The 19906-nt window shown below is 35.1% G+C and overlaps 1 protein-coding gene across 1 annotated transcript; it reads left to right on the top strand.

Annotated features, from left to right (window-relative positions):
- Window positions 1-2014: 2014 nt before the first annotated feature.
- On the top strand, window positions 2015-19132 carry LOC133331085 (odorant receptor 85b-like). Its single transcript, XM_061539495.1, has 6 exons — window positions 2015-2320; window positions 2376-2468; window positions 2538-2643; window positions 6885-7197; window positions 7287-7491; window positions 18896-19132. The coding sequence occupies exons 1-6, from the start codon at window positions 2015-2017 to the stop codon at window positions 19106-19108; spliced, it is 1236 nt and encodes a 411-aa protein (XP_061395479.1). The 3' UTR covers window positions 19109-19132.
- The last annotated feature ends 774 nt before the right edge of the window (window positions 19133-19906 follow it).

Genomic DNA, 19906 nt, shown 5'->3' with positions numbered 1-19906 from the left:
ACTATAAAGCCGCATTCGACAGCCCTTTCCGTTCAGAGGTGTGTAAAGCCATGTCTGCGTTTGGCTTTCCTGCTAAATTAATTCGGCTATGCAGGATAACTTTAACAGGCACAAGATCAGCAGTTACAGGAAAGGACCTCTCGGAGCCCTTTAATACCGAAAGAGGATTCAGACAAGGTGATAGTTTGTCGTGTGACCTTTTTAACATTCTGCTGGAAAAGGCCATACGAGAGGCAAAAGTGAACAGAAATGGCACTCTGTACAGCAAACAACACATGTTACTCGCCTAAGTCGATGACATCGATATAATGGGTCGAACATTGCGAGCGGTAACAGCCACCTTTGAACAAATCGAGAAGGAGTCTGCCAAAGTGGGTCTGGCAGTAAACGGCGAGAAGACCAAGCTGATGGTATCAACGCGCAAGACGTCCAGTAGACTCGGACCAACTGTGGAACTTGAAAACTACAGCTTCGAGGTAGTCAAAGATTTTATATACCTTGGTACCGCCATAAACAAAACGAATGACATCACTTTTGAAATGCGGAGGATAGTCATGGCCAACGGTAAATATCGGCGTCGAATGAACCACGAGCTTTACAATTTATACGAGGACATCGACATAATCAGTCGTATTGAGCTGCAGCGATTACGGCATATAAAAGCGAGCCTACTGATGGGCCCCGTAGAAGGGGAAGGCCCCGAATCAGATGCAAAGACCAAGAGGAAAACAACATCTTGGAACGTGGTCTTTCAAATTGGAGGAGATGCGCACAAGACCGACGCGCCTGAAATTCTTTTCTAAGCTCGGCTTATGGAACGAAAGTTCTGTCACAAGCCAGCAAAGTATACATATATATATATTTATATATAGCTCCCATATATATTTTTTCCGATTTAATTTAAATGGTGCCGTATATATCTTTCGATTTGCACGAAATTTGGCATAGCGTACTGAATTAAGTCTACATTGATGTGTGTTAAGTTTCGTGGAAATCGGTTCAGATTTAGATATAGCTCCCATATATATTTCGTCCGATTTAATGTATATGGTGCTCCAAAGACCCCATATATATCATTCGATTTGCATGAAATGTGGCATAGCTTACTGAATTAAGTCCAGAATGATGTGTGTTAAGTTTCGTGAAAATCGGTTCAGATTTAGATATAGCTCCCGTATATATTTTCTTCCGATTTAATGTACATGGTGCACCAAAGACTCTATATATCCTTCGATTTGCACGAAATTTGGCATAGCGTACTGAATTAAGTCTACAATGATGTGTGTTAAGTTTCGTAAAAATCGGTTCAGATTTAAATATATCTCCCATACATAACTTTAAATCGATTTAAATAAATTTGTGCCATAGATACGAATAGGCGACATCTGTTGGGGCACATAAGTGAAGGGCATCATATAGTCGTTCAAGTCCGTCTTTACTACATTCCATACGGGGTTTTAAAATAATTTTTCTAAAGTTCCTCTTTCCTAGGCTTGAATTTTTTAAAATAATGTTCCTAATAATGTTCCTAAGATATCTATCTATCCTTAGATGTGGAGTATTTTAGTTCCCCCCCTAAAAGCCATTAGTAAGGGCTGTTTTTAAACAATATTGTTCCTAGGTACTATCAATAGCGGTGGAATGCTTTTAACCAATTTTTTAATGGTTCTGTATTGAATGTGTGCTTTATCGCAGCTCTTCCATTCCTTTGCAGAGTGGCGTCGACGTTATGTCTAAACGAAGTTAATAGCTCTATTATTAAAAAACAATCAAGAGGTTATGTGTTCACTTGATTCGATTAATAAATACACACCATGTGTTATAACACAAAACCTATGATTATCCTTTTTTGGAAAAGTGATAATTTAATCAAAATGTTCACACGTTACCGTTTATACCTAAAAGCAGTTAAGAACCTCCATTATGTTCTCTCCTATATATAAGAGGATTATTCAAATGAAAATAAAATCACAACCCTTTCAAGTGGCGTTCCGTTAAGTGTTACGTAAAAAAGATGGCGGAGAAATTTAAACGATTTATGCGTGATATTTTCCCCTCCGATGTGGATAAGGGTGAAATCGGTTCGGTCAATTTAAATATTTGGTTAGCGCAAATCACCGGAGTACCTATAATTGGTCTAAAACATGAATCAAATTGGGTTAGAAACATAATATTGATATATGGAATCTTCATTACTACGGTGGTGACTTTTATTTATACGGGTTTTGAAATTTATGATTTATACATGAACTGGCATGATTTGGACAGTTTGACACAGAATACATGCTTATCGCTGACCCATATTTCGGGTGCCATAAAGGTGAGTAATTTTTTGGAAAAATGAAATTTTAATTATTTTGATGTATTCTATTTAGACGGTAAATTTAATTTTGAGGTTACCCCGCCTCCGTGGTGTAATCCGCAAATTAAAGCATGTCACCAAAACCTATATAAAATCGGAGAAGCAGGCAAGTATTCAAAATTAAAAAAAAATATGCTATATTGTCATTTAATATATATAATTTTTTCCGTCTTAGCTATTGGTATTTTATGATGGCGAAGTGGAGAATAAACTGGTTCTAAGTATTTATATAGGCATTGTGGCCTTTACCGGATTTATGGGCATGATTATGTTATATATGAGTAAGTAGGAATATGGAAATATAACATATGTTACACGATTTTTTTCAAGGAACAAATCTACAAACCTTTATTTTTCGAATAATAATTTTTTGGGATTTTTTAAAGAATATTTTTCAAGGGTCATTATAGGCGTGGATTTTTTAAAGATTATTTTTTCTAGGGTCATTATAGGCGGGTATTTTTTAAAGAATATTTTTCTAGGGTCATTATAGGCGTGGATTTTTTCAAAGAATATTTTGTCAAGGGCCATTGGATTTTTTAAAGAATATTTTTTCAAGGGCCATTGGAAGAATATTTTTTCAAGGGCTATTATAGGCGTGGATTTTTTAAAGAATATTTTTTCAAGGGCTATTATAGGCGTGGATTTTTTAAAGAATATTTTTTCAAGGGCTATTATAGGCGTGGATTTTTTAAAGAATATTTTTTCAAGGGCCATTGGAGGCGTGGATTTTTTAAAGAATATTTTTTCAAGGGCCATTGGAGGCGTGGATTTTTTAAAGAATATTTTTTCAAGGGCTATTATAGGCGTGGATTTTTTAAAGAATATTTTTTCAAGGGCCATTGGAGGCGTGGATTTTTTAAAGAATATTTTTTCAAGGGCTATTATAGGCGTGGATTTTTTAAAGAATATTTTTTCAAGGGCCATTGGAGGCGTGGATTTTTTAAAGAATATTTTTTCAAGGGCCATTGGAGGCGTGGATTTTTTAAAGAATATTTTTTCAAGGGCTATTATAGGCGTGGATTTTTTAAAGAATATTTTTTCAAGGGCTATTATAGGCGTGGATTTTTTAAAGAATATTTTTTCAAGGGTCATTGGAGGCGTGGATTTTTTATAGAATATTTTTTTCAAGGGCCATTGGAGGCGTGGATTTTTTAAGGAATATTTTTTAAGGGCTATTATAGGCGTGGATTTTTTAAAGAATATTTTTTCAAGGGCTATTATAGGCGTGGATTTTTTAAAGAATATTTTTTCAAGGAATATTTTTTCAAGGGCTATTATAGGTGTGGATTTTTTAATGAATATTTTTTCAATGGGCTATTATAGGCGTGGAGTTTTTAAAGCATATTTTTTCAAGTGCCATTATAGGCGTGGATTTCTTAAAGAATATTTTTTCAAGGGCTATTATAGGCGTGGATTTTTTAAAGAATATTTTTTCAAGGGCTATTTTTTAAAGAATATTTTTTCAAGGGCTATTTTTTAAAGAATATTTTTTCAAGGGCTATTACAGGCGTGGTTTTTTTAAAGAATATTTTTTCAAGGGCTATTATAGGCGTGGATTTTTTAAAGAATATTTTTTCAAGAGCTATTATAGGCGTGGATTTTTTAAAGAATATTTTTTCAAGGGCCATTATAGGCGTGGATTTTTCAATGAATATTTTTTCAAGGGCCATTATAGGCGTGGATTTTTTAAAGAATATTTTTTCAAGGGCTATTATAGGCGTGGATTTTTTAAAGAATATTTTTTCAAGGGCTATTATAGGCGTGGATTTTTTAAAGAATATTTTTTCAAGGGCTATTATAGGCGTGGATTTTTTAAAGAATATTTTTTTAAAGAATATTTTTTCAAGGGCTATTATAGGCGTGGATTTTTTAAAGAATATTTTTTCAAGGCCTATGGATTTTTTAAAGAATATTTTTTTAAAGAATATTTTTTCAAGGGCTATTATAGGCGTGGATTTTTTAAAGAATATTTTTTCAAGGGCTATTATAGGCGTGGATTTTTTAAAGAATATTTTTTCAAGGGCTATTATAGGCGTGTATTTTTTAAAGAATATTTTTTTAAAGAATATTTTTTCAAGGGCTATTATAGGCGTGGATTTTTTAAAGAATATTTTTTCAAGGGCCTTATAGGTGTGGAAATTTTAAAGCATATTTTTTTCAAGGGCCATTATAGATGTGGAGTTTTTAAAGCTTATTTTTCAAGGGCCATTATAGGCGTGGAGTTTTTAAAGCATATTTTTTCAAGGGCCATTATAGGTGTGGAGTTTTTAAAGCCTATATTTCAAAGGCCATTATAGGTGTGGAGTTTTTAAAGCCTATATTTCAAAGGCCATTATAGGTGTGGAGTTTTTAAAGCCTATTTTTTCAGGGGCCTTTATAGGTGTGGAGTTTTTAAAGCCTATTTTTTCAGGGGCCTTTATAGGTGTGGAGTTTTTAAAGCATATTTTTTTAAGGGCCATTATAGGTGTGGAAATTCTAAACCATATTTTTTCAAGGGCCATTGTAGGTGTGGAGTTTTTAAACCATATTTTTTCAAGGGCTATTACAGGCGTGGATTTTTTAAAGAATATTTTTTCAAGGGCTATAATAGGCGTGGATTTTTTAAAGAATATTTTTTCAAGGGCTATTACAGGCGTGGTTTTTTTATAGAATATTTTTTCAAGGGCTATTATAGGCGTGGATTTTTTAAAGAATATTTTTTCAAGGGTCATTATAGGCGTGGATTTCTTAAAGAATATTTTTTCAAGGGTCATTATAGGCGTGGATTTTTCAATGAATATTTTTTCAAGGGCCATGATAGGCGTGGATTTTTTAAAGAATATTTTTTCAAGGGCTATTATAGGCGTGGATTTTTTAAAGAATATTTTTTCAAGGGCTATTATAGGCGTGGATTTTTTAAAGAATATTTTTTCAAGGGCTATTATAGGCGTGGATTTTTTAAAGAATATTTTTTCAAGGGCTATTATAGGCGTGGATTTTTTAAAGAATATTTTTTCAAGGGCTATTATAGGCGTGGATTTTTTAAAGAATATTTTTTCAAGGGCTATTATAGGCGTGGATTTTTTAAAGAATATTTTTTCAAGGGCTATTATAGGCGTGGATCTTTTAAAGAATATTTTTTCAAGGGCTATTATAGGCGTGGATTTTTTAAAGAATATTTTTTCAAGGGCTATTATAGGCGTGGATTTTGTAAAGAATATTTTTTCAAGGGCTATTATAGGCGTAGATTTTTTAAAGAATATTTTTTCAAGGGCTATTATAGGCGTGGATTTTGTAAAGAATATTTTTTCAAGGGCTATTATAGGCGTAGATTTTGTAAAGAATATTTTTTCAAGGGCTATTATAGGCGTAGATTTTTTAAAGAATATTTTTTCAAGGGCTATTATAGGCGTGGATTTTTTAAAGAATATTTTTTTAAGAATATAGGCGTGGATTTTTTAAAGAATATTTTTTTAAGAATATAGGCGTGGATTTTTTAAAGAATATTTTTTTAAGAATATAGGCGTGGATTTTTTAAAGAATATTTTTTTAAGAATATAGGCGTGGATTTTTTAAAGAATATTTTTTTAAGAATATAGGCGTGGATTTTTTAAAGAATATTTTTTCAAGGGCCATTATAGGCGTGGATTTTTTAAAGAATATTTTTTCAAGGGCTATTATAGGCGTGGATTTTTTAAAGAATATTTTTTCAAGGGCTATTATAGGCGTGGATTTTTTAAAGAATATTTTTTCAAGGGCTATTATAGGCGTGGATTTTTTAAAGCATATTCTTTCAAGGGCTATTATAGGCGTGGATTTTTTAAAGCATATTCTTTCAAGGGCCATTACAGGTGTGGAGTTTTTAAAGCCTATTTTTCAAGGGCCATTATACACCTGGTTGTGTCCGGCCGAACCAAACTTTTTTTTACATGTTCATTCAAGTATCTATTTATTTATCTATTTTATACTGTACACAACACCTTGATATACTGTATATTTCACAAGAAATGGTTCGTGTCTAAACTACGGCGAATAAAATACAGTGTAATGTGGCATCAATGTTGCGACAGAATAAATAATGTCCAGTCAACATGGATGGAGTCTTGGATATGTTCTATAAGATAAAATACAGTCAAAATTAGATAAAATACAGTATAACGCCATATCAGTTATACTGACTACATCCAAAGTCGGGAGTATCGTCCAATTTCGCCGCTCCCTTGACTCCCTTGTCGTTATAAGCGATTTCGACTGTAGATGCTAAAATCCTCATTTGAGTATTATTTTAAGTTGATGTATTAATTTAAGATCCACACACTTATAGTTCGGATAAGGTTTGGAAAAATATTCTTTAAAAATCCGTGTTTATATCTCTAAGAAAACTGGAAAAAAATCTCTTAAAATCTGCTCAATTAGCTCCATTAATACGTCAAAAAAATTTCTTAAAAATTCCACGAGCCTTATGGCTCGTTTAATTCCTAGAAAAATATCCTTTAAATTCCAAGTACATAGCTATAATATTCTCAAATCTTGGTTGCAGATCCCGAAGCTGTTGCCGGTAAAATCTTTCCATATCGTGTCATATTACCTTCGTGGATGCCTCAGCAGCTACAGCTCCTCTACATGGGTCTGAGCGTTATTATCTTTGCCATACAAATCATAGCTGTGGATTATTTAAACGTTACGATCATCAATCAAATTCGTTTTCAATTGAATATTTTGAATTTGGCTTTCGATGATTTGATTGTTGAGACTCAAACCAACCCAAGGGAAACTAGGCACTTGGTTCTCTATAAAGATGATCCGGTGAGGAGAATGAATGCCATTGTTGAACATCATTGTCTGCTGAGAGAGTGAGTCACGAAGACAGAAAGTGTGGAGGAGTTGATACTCCTTGTCCACAATATTCACGAAATTGTGTTTTTCGTTTGATTTCTTCCAGGTTACGTCAAGATACAGAGGATATTTTTAGCCAACCTATATTGTGGCAGTTCATGACATCCGTTATTATCTTTGCCATGACTGGTTTCCAGGCCACCGTTCGCTCGAGTGGCAGCAGTGCGGCTGTACTTATTTATGCCTATTGTGGTTGTATTTTTTGCGAACTTTTTGTCTACTGCTGGTTTGGCAATGAAGTTTCCGAACAGGTAAGTCGGGACGCTCATGTTGATGGAGGGCGGGAGTGCCAATGGTATGTTAACGATTTGTGACTTAAACATTGACTTGAGTTTAAGTTGTAGACATTGAAACAAGGTTCAATATGTTTATGTACTTGGCCAGAAAGAAAACAAAAAACCGAAAAGGATTGCTTGCTTACCTACATCAGTGCCTTCGTACGTTTGGCGATATGATGGACACGTGATACAGAGAACAGAAACAAGTTTCCCCTAGCCCAAAACCAGTTTTTGAAGGTGGAATCACATTAAAGAGAATCACCACCAGCAGCACAACGTTCGCCGCTTCGAGTCAATGAATGTTTATTTGCTAAAGTTAAGATAAGCTTTGGTTTTGTTCGTCTTCCAAGGAAGGAAGAGGAAGAAAACAAATCAGAAACACGTCTGCGAACAAGCGAAGTTGGGTTAAATACCATATTTTCCCCTCTCCAACAGTCATGATAGCCTAAGATAAAATGGCACATCGATGTCCAGAGCATGATGACCATACGCGGATTTATGGTTCGGTAACCAAGCAGTGGCTTATTTGTTGTTGACAACTGTGATATTAATTTCTTTTGTTGTAATTTGTTGTTTCTTTTTTTTCTGAAAAAAGGTGAGAAATGTGTAACGGCGGATCAAAACAAAAAATGATGGATGAATGTTTTATTGGAGTTACACGCTTCCAATTTAGTTTGTCTCAGGAATGGGACAGTGGTATTGATGGGATAAAGATTTAGGAATTGGGTGATATTGTATGGGACAGAAATGTTCTAAAAATATTAAATCTAAGAGGTTCTTTGTCCAGAACACATCCCGCGTGGAAGGATATGCAAAAACTAGAGCCTATATATAATTTTTTTATAAAGAAGATTTCTTTCTATCAAAACAAAAAATGATGGATGAATGTTTTATTGGAGTTACACGCATCCAATTTAGTTTGTATCACGAATGGAACAGTGGTATTGATGGGATAAAGATTTAAGAATTGGGTTATATTGTATGGGACAGAAATGTTCTAAAAATATCAAATCTAAGAGGTTCTTGGAGCAGAACACTTCCCGCGTGGAAGGATATGCAAAAACTAGAATCTATATACAATTTTTTTTATAAAGAAGATTTCTTTCGCACCAAGAATCTATCCATTTCTGTTGAAAAATACGTTTGAAACCATGAACGTACTTAAAATGGGACGGAATCTTTATGTGGAAGCTATGCCAAAATATTAACCCATATTCAAAATCTTCACCTCCGAGAGCTCAAAATGTCAACATATAGATATAGCACTTGGAAAACGAAGCTAAAACTATCAGAATACATATAGTGGAGCAGGACCTTTATTTATTTAATAACCCCAAGAACTCGGAACGCTAAATTACAGCCAATTCGTTTGAAAAATTCTTTTTATATAAAAACATTGGTCTATTCTGACAATTTTTCCTGTGAGGAGATTTTTTAAACTTTCTACAAAAATAAGGCTATGTCTTTCAATATAATAAAAAGAATTAAAACATTTTTTTATACCCACCATGAGAGGGACAAAATACATAAAATCGATGGTGACATATACATGAGGGCTGCTGCTAGGGAACGAGAACTTGCCGGAAAATACCCCCGTCGGTTGAAAAACTTGTTTGAAATCCTCAAAATATTGAAAATAGGGAAATCTTAAATAGGGAGCTTTACCATAATATGAACCGATATTATTTTTGGTAGTAATATTTTAGACCTAGTGAGAACAAAACCAGTGAGGGGAGAAATATAGTCGGACACGGCCGACCCTATGATACCCTACACAACTTCCAAGAAATTCTAACTTTGTGTGGTTCTATATTCAGAGCTTGGGCAATGTTTTGCGATATTTGCACCATTTTAATCGACTAGAGGTCAACATATATTATTAATATTCAGTACAACCCTTCTTATTACTTGTCCAAATTCCCTTCACCGTGGCTTGTATTGTAATGCTCGGCTTTCAATTGTGGCCTGTAGATCGACTCGAGAAAAACACAAAAAATTAAGTTTTCAGTCCACTTCATCTCAATATTATTATCTGATCATCACCGAAAATTATAGGAGTTGTCCTTGACCATACATGGATCCTGATGGAAAATTTCAAAGCGACCAGCACTATATTTTCGTCATCTAGGTGGTAATGGGTTACTGAATAATATATGAATACTTAAGGACCTGTAAATATTTAAGTGTAACTCCCACATCCGAGTACATGCGACAATATAATTGGTTTCAATTCAAAGGTCAACCAATCCTCTTGGATATACTATCAACTTCTCGGGTCTATGTCCTTCAGGGGTAAATATATACGCTACAGAATACAAATTTTGTCATTTTTTATTTAACCCGCTTAATATTGACCGATACTTATCAAAACAGACATGTTTATTCTTTGGCCCAATCCCCTTCTCAGGCCATAATTGCGGTCTCTGGAGCGACCAGAAAAAAAACGACAAAAATTATGTATTTGGTCCATTTCATCCCCTAAATATTAACCGATCTTTACCAAAAACAATAGGGATCTTCATTGACCAGAACCCATTCTCCTCTCCACCAAAATGCTTTTGTACGCTTGTAAACAATATAATGAGCTGTCACTGGAATAATTTTAACAGCTGTCGGACGAGTGGCTTAGAAATGACAGCAGTATGAAGTTGGTTGCAGTTTTTCATCTCATCCTGTATATGGCTGGTATTGTGAAATCCCACAAGTCAAATGACTTTGGGGTTTCGACTTTGTATGAGAATAATGAAGAATGAACAAACATAGTACAGAATGCAGCTGTGGTTTTACCATAGAGTGCAGTCGGTAGGAGGAATAGCGAATTGGAGTTTTATGCTGCATCTGATAAACTGCAGTGAAGTTAGGTCGAGCGGATCTTTTTGTACCCGCACCATTAGGACGACGTTCAATGCATAAAAAATTAATCGCACTTCTATATGGGGGTTGTGTCATCATAGAAATTAGGTATTTGATCCATTTTATCCCCTAAATATTAACCGATCTTAATGAAAAAATGAGGGGTCTTCATTGGCCAGAACCCATTCTACATGCAAAATTTTGTGAACTGTGGCCTGTGTCGTGTTCACAAATTATAATGGATAGACAGGCGGACGGCCACACATGTCTAGATCGACTCAGTTAGTCGAGATATGACGATCCGTATGCATAAAGGTGAGTCTAGAGCCAACAATTAGCGGCGTTACAAACACTTGGGGCTACACAAAGCTATAATACCCAGACAACATAGTTGTGTAGAGTATAAATATCAAAGTAGAGAATCTGGGTTCAATGTTGAAAAATTTTTATATTTTTTATTTTCGTCCGATTTAATATAAATGCTGTACCAAAGTCCGAATATATTTTTCGATTTGCACGAAATTTGCCATAGCGTACTGAATTAAGCCTATAATGATGTGTGATATCTTGTCTGAAAAACGTTTAGTATTCAACAAACATTCTGGCGATAATTTCAAGAGAGATCTTTACTTTTTAGCAACTTGTAACAAACTGGCCAACAAGACAATGAAGTGATGACATCATTTTTTGCGAATTTATGATTTGTTTCTTTAATGCATTTTGGTGTTGGTGTTTTTTTTTTGGCAATATTTTGTGGCTGTCAATGAACTGCTTTGTTTTTTTTTTTTTTGGTATTTTGGATTACATGAGTAGATGACTGAGAACTTTGTACCCACATGAGGGAGCCGTGTCCGTGTTGGCTACAAAAATAAACCATTAACAGAGAGTATACAATTGCAAACAAAAATATTTAAATGGATTTTATTGTTTGCCGTTTGATATTCAAAAAATTTTTGAATAATATCTGCATGTTTCACAGGTTCGCTATTGTTTTATTTTTCGGCAATGTATATATAAAACAATTTTTATTTAAAATATTGAATACTTTTTTATATTTTATCCTTTGGAGTATGTAAATACATATATGTGTATAATTTAGATTTGTATTGAATTTTCTTCTCTGATATACCCATTTAATATCCCTTTAGTGAACTAAAATATATTTTTGGAATTATTTAGTATACCAAATATGAAATTTTACGACAATATGCAATGTGTCGGCGGGCCAAAAACATTTTTTATTATATTTTTATGTTTCCGAAAAATTTGTAATATTCACATATTTTTCTTGAATTGCTCTTCTCAGTGCCGTACAAAAATAAACATTTTTTTAACGTTTTCCAAAAAAAACAACACATATTGTGATGATACACTTTGTGTTCATACATACCTATATAAACATACGAAAAAAATATTACAAGAATGTATAACTTGAAATATTTAAATAAGAAAAATTATTATATGTGAAAGAGAAAGTAAAAGATATAATAACAGATAAAATAGAAAATATATTTACAGGGTGAAATAAAATAACTGCAACAAAGTCAAACGCCATAACTTTTATACTTTTTTTATCTTTATTGAATGAAAACAAAAAATGTCGGAAATAGCATCACATTTTAGAATAAGTTTAGATTTGTTCGAATTGGTCACCTCTGGCATGAATTATGACCCTCAAACCGCCAATGAAACCGTCACACGCTGCCCGAATCTTGCTCTGCGGTATTGGGCACATTTCCAGCGAAGCGCTTGCTTGAGGCGATCGACACTTTGGTATTTTTTAGTGTCAACCTGGCTTTCCAAAATACTCCAGACACAATAGTTCAACGGAGGTTTTGGGGGTCATTGTGCGCTGGAAATGAAGCGAGGAACCTCATTTTGTAACCATTCTTGGGTGGCACGTGATGAGTGCGATGGTGCCAATGTCCAAGATATACGGCCAAACAGTTTGCGTGTCCAAGGCTTTAATACACCCTCCAGAATATTTTCGCGATAATATTCGGCATTTATTCTGATGCCACGGCCCATTAACCCTTTCAGTGTAAAAAAAAATGTCGGAATAAATATCTAAAATTTTGTATTTTAAATCATATAAAGGTAAATAGTTTAAAAAAATAGCAAGTGTCATTTTAACCCTCGGGCAGTTTCGTCTGTCTTTCAGCTAAAACAAAGACATCAATAATAATAACCGAAAAAAGAAAGAAAGTACTTTTAAATGTCGAATATATTCGACAAAAACACTGAAAGGGTTAATACGAGCGGAGAGCGACCATCGGCTGTTATGGCGGTCCACACATCACGAATGTGCACATTTTCAGCTGACCCCTTTGCAAGTAAATACGATCATTTTGTTTGTTTACAAACTGCTGAACAACGAATGTTTTCTTATCAGAGAAAACCAAATTCGGCAGTTCACCACTTTCGGCTAAGCGAAGCAACTCTTTAGCTCTTTTGAGTCCATTTTCTTTGGCTTGCGGTGCAAGTTCTTGCACTTTTTAGAATTTCAATGACTTTACCCCGAGCTCATTTTTCAATATATGGAATATTCCGATATGTTCAGCTCACTCGTCATTATTCGGCCACTGGATGCGGGTTTCGATCAAGTCGCTTCATTACATTTCGAACCATTTCTGCTGATGTTGCTACGCTACCAGTATCACGATAATGAGCGATGGTACGAGACACAAAATATGTATTCATATTTAAATGCTGGAGTTCCAGAAATATAAAGAAATCACACGATCACGCTTGAATTCCATCACGAATAACTTTTTTCTGGAAGATTCTCACCTAAATGCTTTTGTACGCTTGTAAGCAATATAATGAGCTGTCACTGGAATAATTTTAACAGCTGTCGAACGAGTGGCTCAGAAATGAAGTTAGTTGCAGTTTTTTCATCTCACCCTGTATTTGACTGATATTGTGAAACCCCAGAAGTCAAATGACGAAAATTGGTACGAAATTCGACTCTGTAAGAGAATAATGGAGAATGAAGAAAAATATAACAAAATGCAGGGGTGGTTTTCCCATAGGGTGCAGTCGGTAGGAGGAATACCGAATTGTGGATTTATACAGCTTATAAAGCGACCATCGGAAACGATATTTTATACCCTCCATCATTAGGAGGACATTCAGTATATCAAAAATTGATTGGAGTTTTATATGTGGGCTTGGTCATGGCATATTTTTGTCAGGAGAAAACTAAATATTAAACTGCAGAGATTCAGATTGGTCTTATATTGGAAATGTTTTGTCAAAATCAGGGATGGTCCGTGTGACGAATTTTTAGGGTTTCGACCGTCAAAAAGGTGTAAACGTCGAAAACGTCATTTACCTGTATAAAATGTAATAAATGTAGTAAACGTCGTTTATTTCAATATTATCAGCATATAAAGTTATTTTCAAGAATATATATTATTTTTACATATATCTGACTATTCCTTGCTAGAACTGATAAAGATTTCTAAATTTTTTTGAGAAGAAAATTTTCAAATTTTTTATGGATTTGAGTAAAGCATACGTAATTTCCAAATTGATTAAAGGAAATAGCTATTTTGTCAAAAATAGCTATACATACGTTTCTGACGTATGTATTATACGTTGGAAATGTATGTCATTTACGTCACTGTTTCTGACAGGTCATCTCTGCTTAAAATGCTGCTTATCCACTTTCTTTTGTTAAAAAATCCTCCTCGGCCCATCAAAATTCCTATAAAGTACCTGGTGCTACACCCAAAAATCGAACCATATTTTTCAGTTTTGGTACGAATATTTTTTACCCAATGAGAACTGAAAATATTTAAAAAATGTCTGGAGTATGAATACATGGAGACTATACCTGATCATTGAACGATATTAATTGGAAGACTTGCTCAAAATTCCGATTACCGTTATATAGAGGTTACCCGGAAACTTTAATTACAATTAATAATTTTTGTTTGGTAGATTTCGTATGGTTAAAGAGAACCCCAAATTTGTATTTAAAGAGTCACTTTAATAACAAATGCAGCTAGAACTTAGCCACTGGGAACTTGGCACAGGTTTGAAAATGCCACCGTGACCTTTTAAATACCTAAAATTACTTGGATGCGAATGTAGATCCTCTGATAACTTAAAATTTTAAAATTAAACACACTGCTACGAAGCTGTATGAGGAATTTGCCCCGCTATTCGGACTGAAAATAGATTTAGAGCTTTATCAAAACAGGTGTGGTACCATGTGGTATATGGGAACTATTTTAAAACTTGCTACGATATATACCCTTTTCCATACTAAAATAACGTATGACCATTTCCACAAAATCAATGATCTATGTGAGTTAAACATCGAATATAAATACGGATGAATATATCGAAGTTTGCTTTTTGGGCCCATAACAAAGTTATAATACAATCCAAAAAATCACTGCAATTCCACTTTATGATTTTGCTTTACCTTAGGATGGTGTAATTATTCATTTTCTTCTACTCAAAAGTTTTCCCTGATCTCACACACGTTATTCTTTACAGAGAACACACCCTCAACAAAAAAAGAAAGACCAACAAAAAATCTGACACTTCAAATAATAAAAAAAATAGGCGTGCAGTATTTTTATAAATATAACAACCTCTGGGTATCCCCACCCGCCAACTCTAATCTGCTAAACTGCCAACTTCTTTGAACGGCCTTAAATGACTTCATAAATCAACGACAAATGTCAAAATGATCAACGTCAACGGGAGGCCAAAAAAAGGCAGAAAGATAGACAGACAGACAGCAACGTTTAAAATTGTCTACTTCACCCTTTTTATTCGGTAAATTTTTGCATTGCTGTCTTGTTGGGGGAGACCCGCCTCAAATTGTGTCCGACGTACGTGTTACAAATTTTGAATGTCGTTTTGTCGTCATCATCGTTGTTTTCATGCATTATGTCTGTTAACTTCACACCTTAGACTAGACATAGAACTTGACTTGTTGCCAGCTTCCAGATAAATAGCGATCGGCATAGAGAGTGAGAGATAGAGAGCAGATCAATTCTGACTAAAATCATAATAGGATGTAGTTTTTAGATATCCTAAAACAGTGATCGAAGTAACTGACTGAAATTTGGAAGAGAAAAAAATAATATATTTTTTAAGAGAATTAAAGTGTAATCAGTCCCCTCTCTTTTAAATTTAATAATCGTAAACGTTGTAGATTCCTACACGTAAAGCAAATCTGTTATTAATTACTAAATATACAGTCAATGTGAAAAGAAAGTGTAGACAATAGTTGATAAAATATATAAGTGATGGAGATTAAAAAAAAAAAAACTTATTAACTACTCGTGGTAGTGTTTGAGTTACTAACTAGAAGTGAATATTTAAGAATTGGATTTTTCATAATATTTGTGAACCAATATGACGTATATTTTTATTTTTATGAGTTTCTAACTAGGCCTTGATTTTTTTAATTTTTTTTCAATAACGATCTGGCTGGGATTATTATACCCTACACAACTGTTGGCAGGGTATTATAACTTTGTGCAGCCCCAAAAGTTTGTAACGCCGCGAAATATTGGTCCTAGACCCACAGGTTTGTTATTCTGGTCGCTCTAGAGGCCGCAATTATGGCGCAAACTTCGCGAATTTTTACATGGAGAAGGGGATCGGGCCAAAGATTAAGCATGCCTGTTTTGATAAAGGTCGCTTAATATTTAGCGGGTTAAATGGACCCCGACTTCTGTGTGAAAAATGACAACATTTGTATTCTATGGGATATATGTTTACACCTGACCCGAAGAGTTGATAGTATATCCAAGAGGAGTGGTTGACCTTTAAATTGATACCAATGATCAATTTAAAGGTCGTATGTACTCGGATGTGGGAGTTACATGTAAATATTCAAAGGTGCTTACGAATTCAGATATTATTTAGTAAACCATTACCACACTAGAGGGACATACAGCGCAGATCGTTTTGAAATTTTGCATGAGGTTTCAGTTATGGTCAAGGACAAAGCCTATAATTTTAGGTGATGATCAGATAATAACTTTGGGATGAAGTGGACCGAAAACTTAATTTTTTGTGTCTTTTTCGAGTCGATCTATATGCCACAATTGAAAGCCGAACATCACAACACATCCCTCGGTGAAGGGAATCTGGTTATGGTCAAGGACAAAGCCTATAATTTTAGGTGATGATCAGATAATAACTTTGGGATGAAGTGGACCGAAAACTTAATTTTTTGTGTCTTTTTCGAGTCGATCTATATGCCACAATTGAAAGCCGAACATCACAACACATCCCTCGGTGAAGGGAATCTGGAATATTTGTGGACCTCTAGTCGGCTAAGAGGGTGAAAATATCGCGAAATATTGCCCATGCTCAGAATATAAAACCACACAAAGTTAACTTTTCGTGGAAGTTGTGTAGGGTATCATATGGTCGGCCCCATCCGACTATACTGGTCCGCTCACTGGTTTTTATTATAGGGTCGTACCTAAATTCATGCCTATGCGTACGATTTTATTCTCCTCAAAAGTTAAATACATGTATTACAATGAATGTTACCCAAATACGCATTGCGTATAAAAATATAGTAAAGTCGGACGGGGCCAACTATATGATACCCTTTGGGTATATTCAACAGATGACCAGTAACATGAAATTGGGTCCATAAATATGTCATTCTGCAACCTATACTAAATTTTTAATTTGGTCAGCTATAGAAGCTTTATCTAAATCTGAACCGATTTCAACGAAACTTGACAGAGATTAATTTATATTAACTACAGTTCATTGTACAAAATTGTGTTGCAATCGGACAAACTTGTGGTCTTTAATGCACAATTTACATAAAATCGGAAGAAAAAATATATAGAGGTTATGCCTAATCTGAACCGATTTTCCGGAAACTTAACACATATCATTCTAGACCTAATTCATTATGCTGTGCCAAATTTCGTGTAAATCGAGGGATATTAAGGGCTTTTGGTACACCATTTACCTCAAATCGGAAAATATATATGGAAGCTATATCTAAATCTGCCAATTTGCTGCACCATTTACATTGAATCTGACGAAAATATATATGAGAGCTATATCTAAATCTGAACCGATTTTTCCCAAATTCAGTAGGGTTCGTCCTTAAGTGACCTATGCCAAAATGTGACCTGTACTTGGTTTACAATTTAACATGAGCAGACAGACAAGTATCTTGAAGAGTTTTATGTGAGTACCTGCCAATTGGCCTACCTCACAGTGGCTGAGCCACAGGCGGAAAAGCGCCCACCAGCGCACCAGCACCGAAGTACTGTACCAATTGGAGAGCATGCAGAAGGCACACTCTCCCCCTTGGTGAGGGGCGAAACCACAACCCCCGCGAAGCTCCCCAGGGGGCCACACCAACTGTCAGGCTGGATCGACAGATCCAAGGGCACCTGACACCCGCGGTACGGAAAACCTCCGCTCAGGCTCGAGACCGAAGCCTCTCCCAGTTTGACGCACGTCCGCGCTGGTATCCCAAAACAACAATAAGCAACGGCGATAACCGGAAGTGGCAAGGAAAAACCTGCCCACAAGCAGTGACAAATACACAAATCACAAACAATTAACATGCTGTCCTCACGGACTGCACAAAGGGCCCAAAGGACCGCGGCATCGGACATCACAACACAAACAATGAACAAAACTGCCCTCACGGACAGTCTACACTACATCCACAGGACGAGTGAAGCACATAAAGTGGAAACCACGAACCACCCACGATGCACAGACAACCGCAGGCAGTACGTACACCACCTACAACCGCCGATAACCCCACCAAGACCAGCACCGCCACCCGGTGCAACCGACCAACCCAACTGCAATGGGGGCTATGCACGAGGACCAACTCCGCTACGTACTGTCCTTCTCCTAAATGCTTCACGAGCAAAACTACTTAAACAACTAAAGGTCCGATTGTCTTCAAGTGCCCTACTGATATCGCACCCCGCCCCTCCATTCGATATACCCATACTTGCTAAATCTCTAATGTCATCATAGTAACAGCATTCCGTCAGTATATGCTTCCAGTCCTCAGTCATCCCGCACCCACATAAATCCATCTGGGAAAAACAGGCAGACGGACGGACGGACATGTATAAATCGACTTAGAAAGTAATTCTATGCATATTCTCAAAATAAACCAGGTGTCTATCTCGTTTCTTTTTGCCTGTTACAAACATATGCACAAAGACATAATACCCAGTTCCACGGTGTGGTGAAGGGTATAAAAATCCAACCTTAAAACCTCTGCTTGCTGTTATCTAAGAAAAAAAACATAAAAATATGTTATTGCTTTAGCTGAAAAAATGATAGGATTTGTCGAGAATATTTTACATATTTCAACAAATTAATTTAGACGACGTGCATCAAATCTAAACATTGACCCCCATAGAGCAAATTTTTAAATGCTATTCTCCATTGTACACAACATTTTGTTCCAATTAGTTAAAAGATACAATTCCACACATTGTTCTCTTTTGTAAACAAATCAAAATAATTTTCTTTCTCTCTATTGCAGAGTAAAACAATCGGAACGAGCGGATTTCATTCATCTTGGTATTCATTTGATCGACGCTATGGCAAATCTCTTTTAATATTCCTTACCAATGCACAGAGGCCATTTGTGTTCACAGCTGGTGGATTTATGGGACTCTCTTTGCCCAGCTTTACCGGAATATTGAGTAAATCGTACTCTTACATTGCTTTGTTGCGTCAAATCTATGGCAATTGAAACGGCGAGAAGAACAAAGAGAACCTTGGAAATATTTGTTAGAGATAAGGCAATCGAATCCGGCACACATTGGACTCGCACTCTCTCAGTATTTTGTCCCTAGTTTGCACATTCAGTCAGGCAGACATTAACCGATTAATGTTGTTTTAATTAAATTGTAAACAAAAGAAAACAACAACAAAAAAATTAACAATGAGGGTAAAATACCAACAACAAATAAAATAAATATATAAGTTGAACGAAAAAATATAACAAATATATAAACAAACTAAAAAGATAAACAAATAATGATTCATTACAAACAAAAATCGAAAAAAAACGTTTTTTTTGAATGAAATTGAAATTCATAATTGCTTAGCAATATTTAGCGCAAATATTTAGGTTTTGAAAATAGAATTTGTTCTACATTTCTTTGTTTATAATGTGCTAATAATATGCGGCGTTTTGAATGAAGAAAAAAATAAAAGAATGTGAAAGGTCATTGGGAATAATGTGTCAAATTTATTTTTATACCCTTCACCACACTGTGGTACAGGGTATTATGTCTTTGTGCATATGTTTGTAAAAGGCAAAAATAATCGAGATAGACCCATGGTTCCTTTTGAGAATATGCATAGAATCACGATTTATGCATGTCCGTCCGTCCGTCTGTTCATGTTAAATTGTAAACAAAGTACAGGTCGCATTTATGATCCGAATTGGATGAAATTTGGCACAGCTCATTTGTTTGGCCCAAGGACGAACCCTATAGAAATTGGGAAAAATCGGTTCAGATTTAGATATAGCTCCCATATATAG

Source organism: Musca vetustissima, unplaced genomic scaffold (genome assembly GCF_032173495.1).
Source record: "Musca vetustissima isolate MV318-11 ecotype Yass unplaced genomic scaffold, APGP_CSIRO_Mvet_v1 utg123517, whole genome shotgun sequence".
Lineage (NCBI taxonomy): Eukaryota > Metazoa > Arthropoda > Insecta > Diptera > Muscidae > Musca > Musca vetustissima.
Note: the sequence above shows the minus strand (reverse complement) of the source record. Positions and strands in the feature narration are given on the sequence as shown.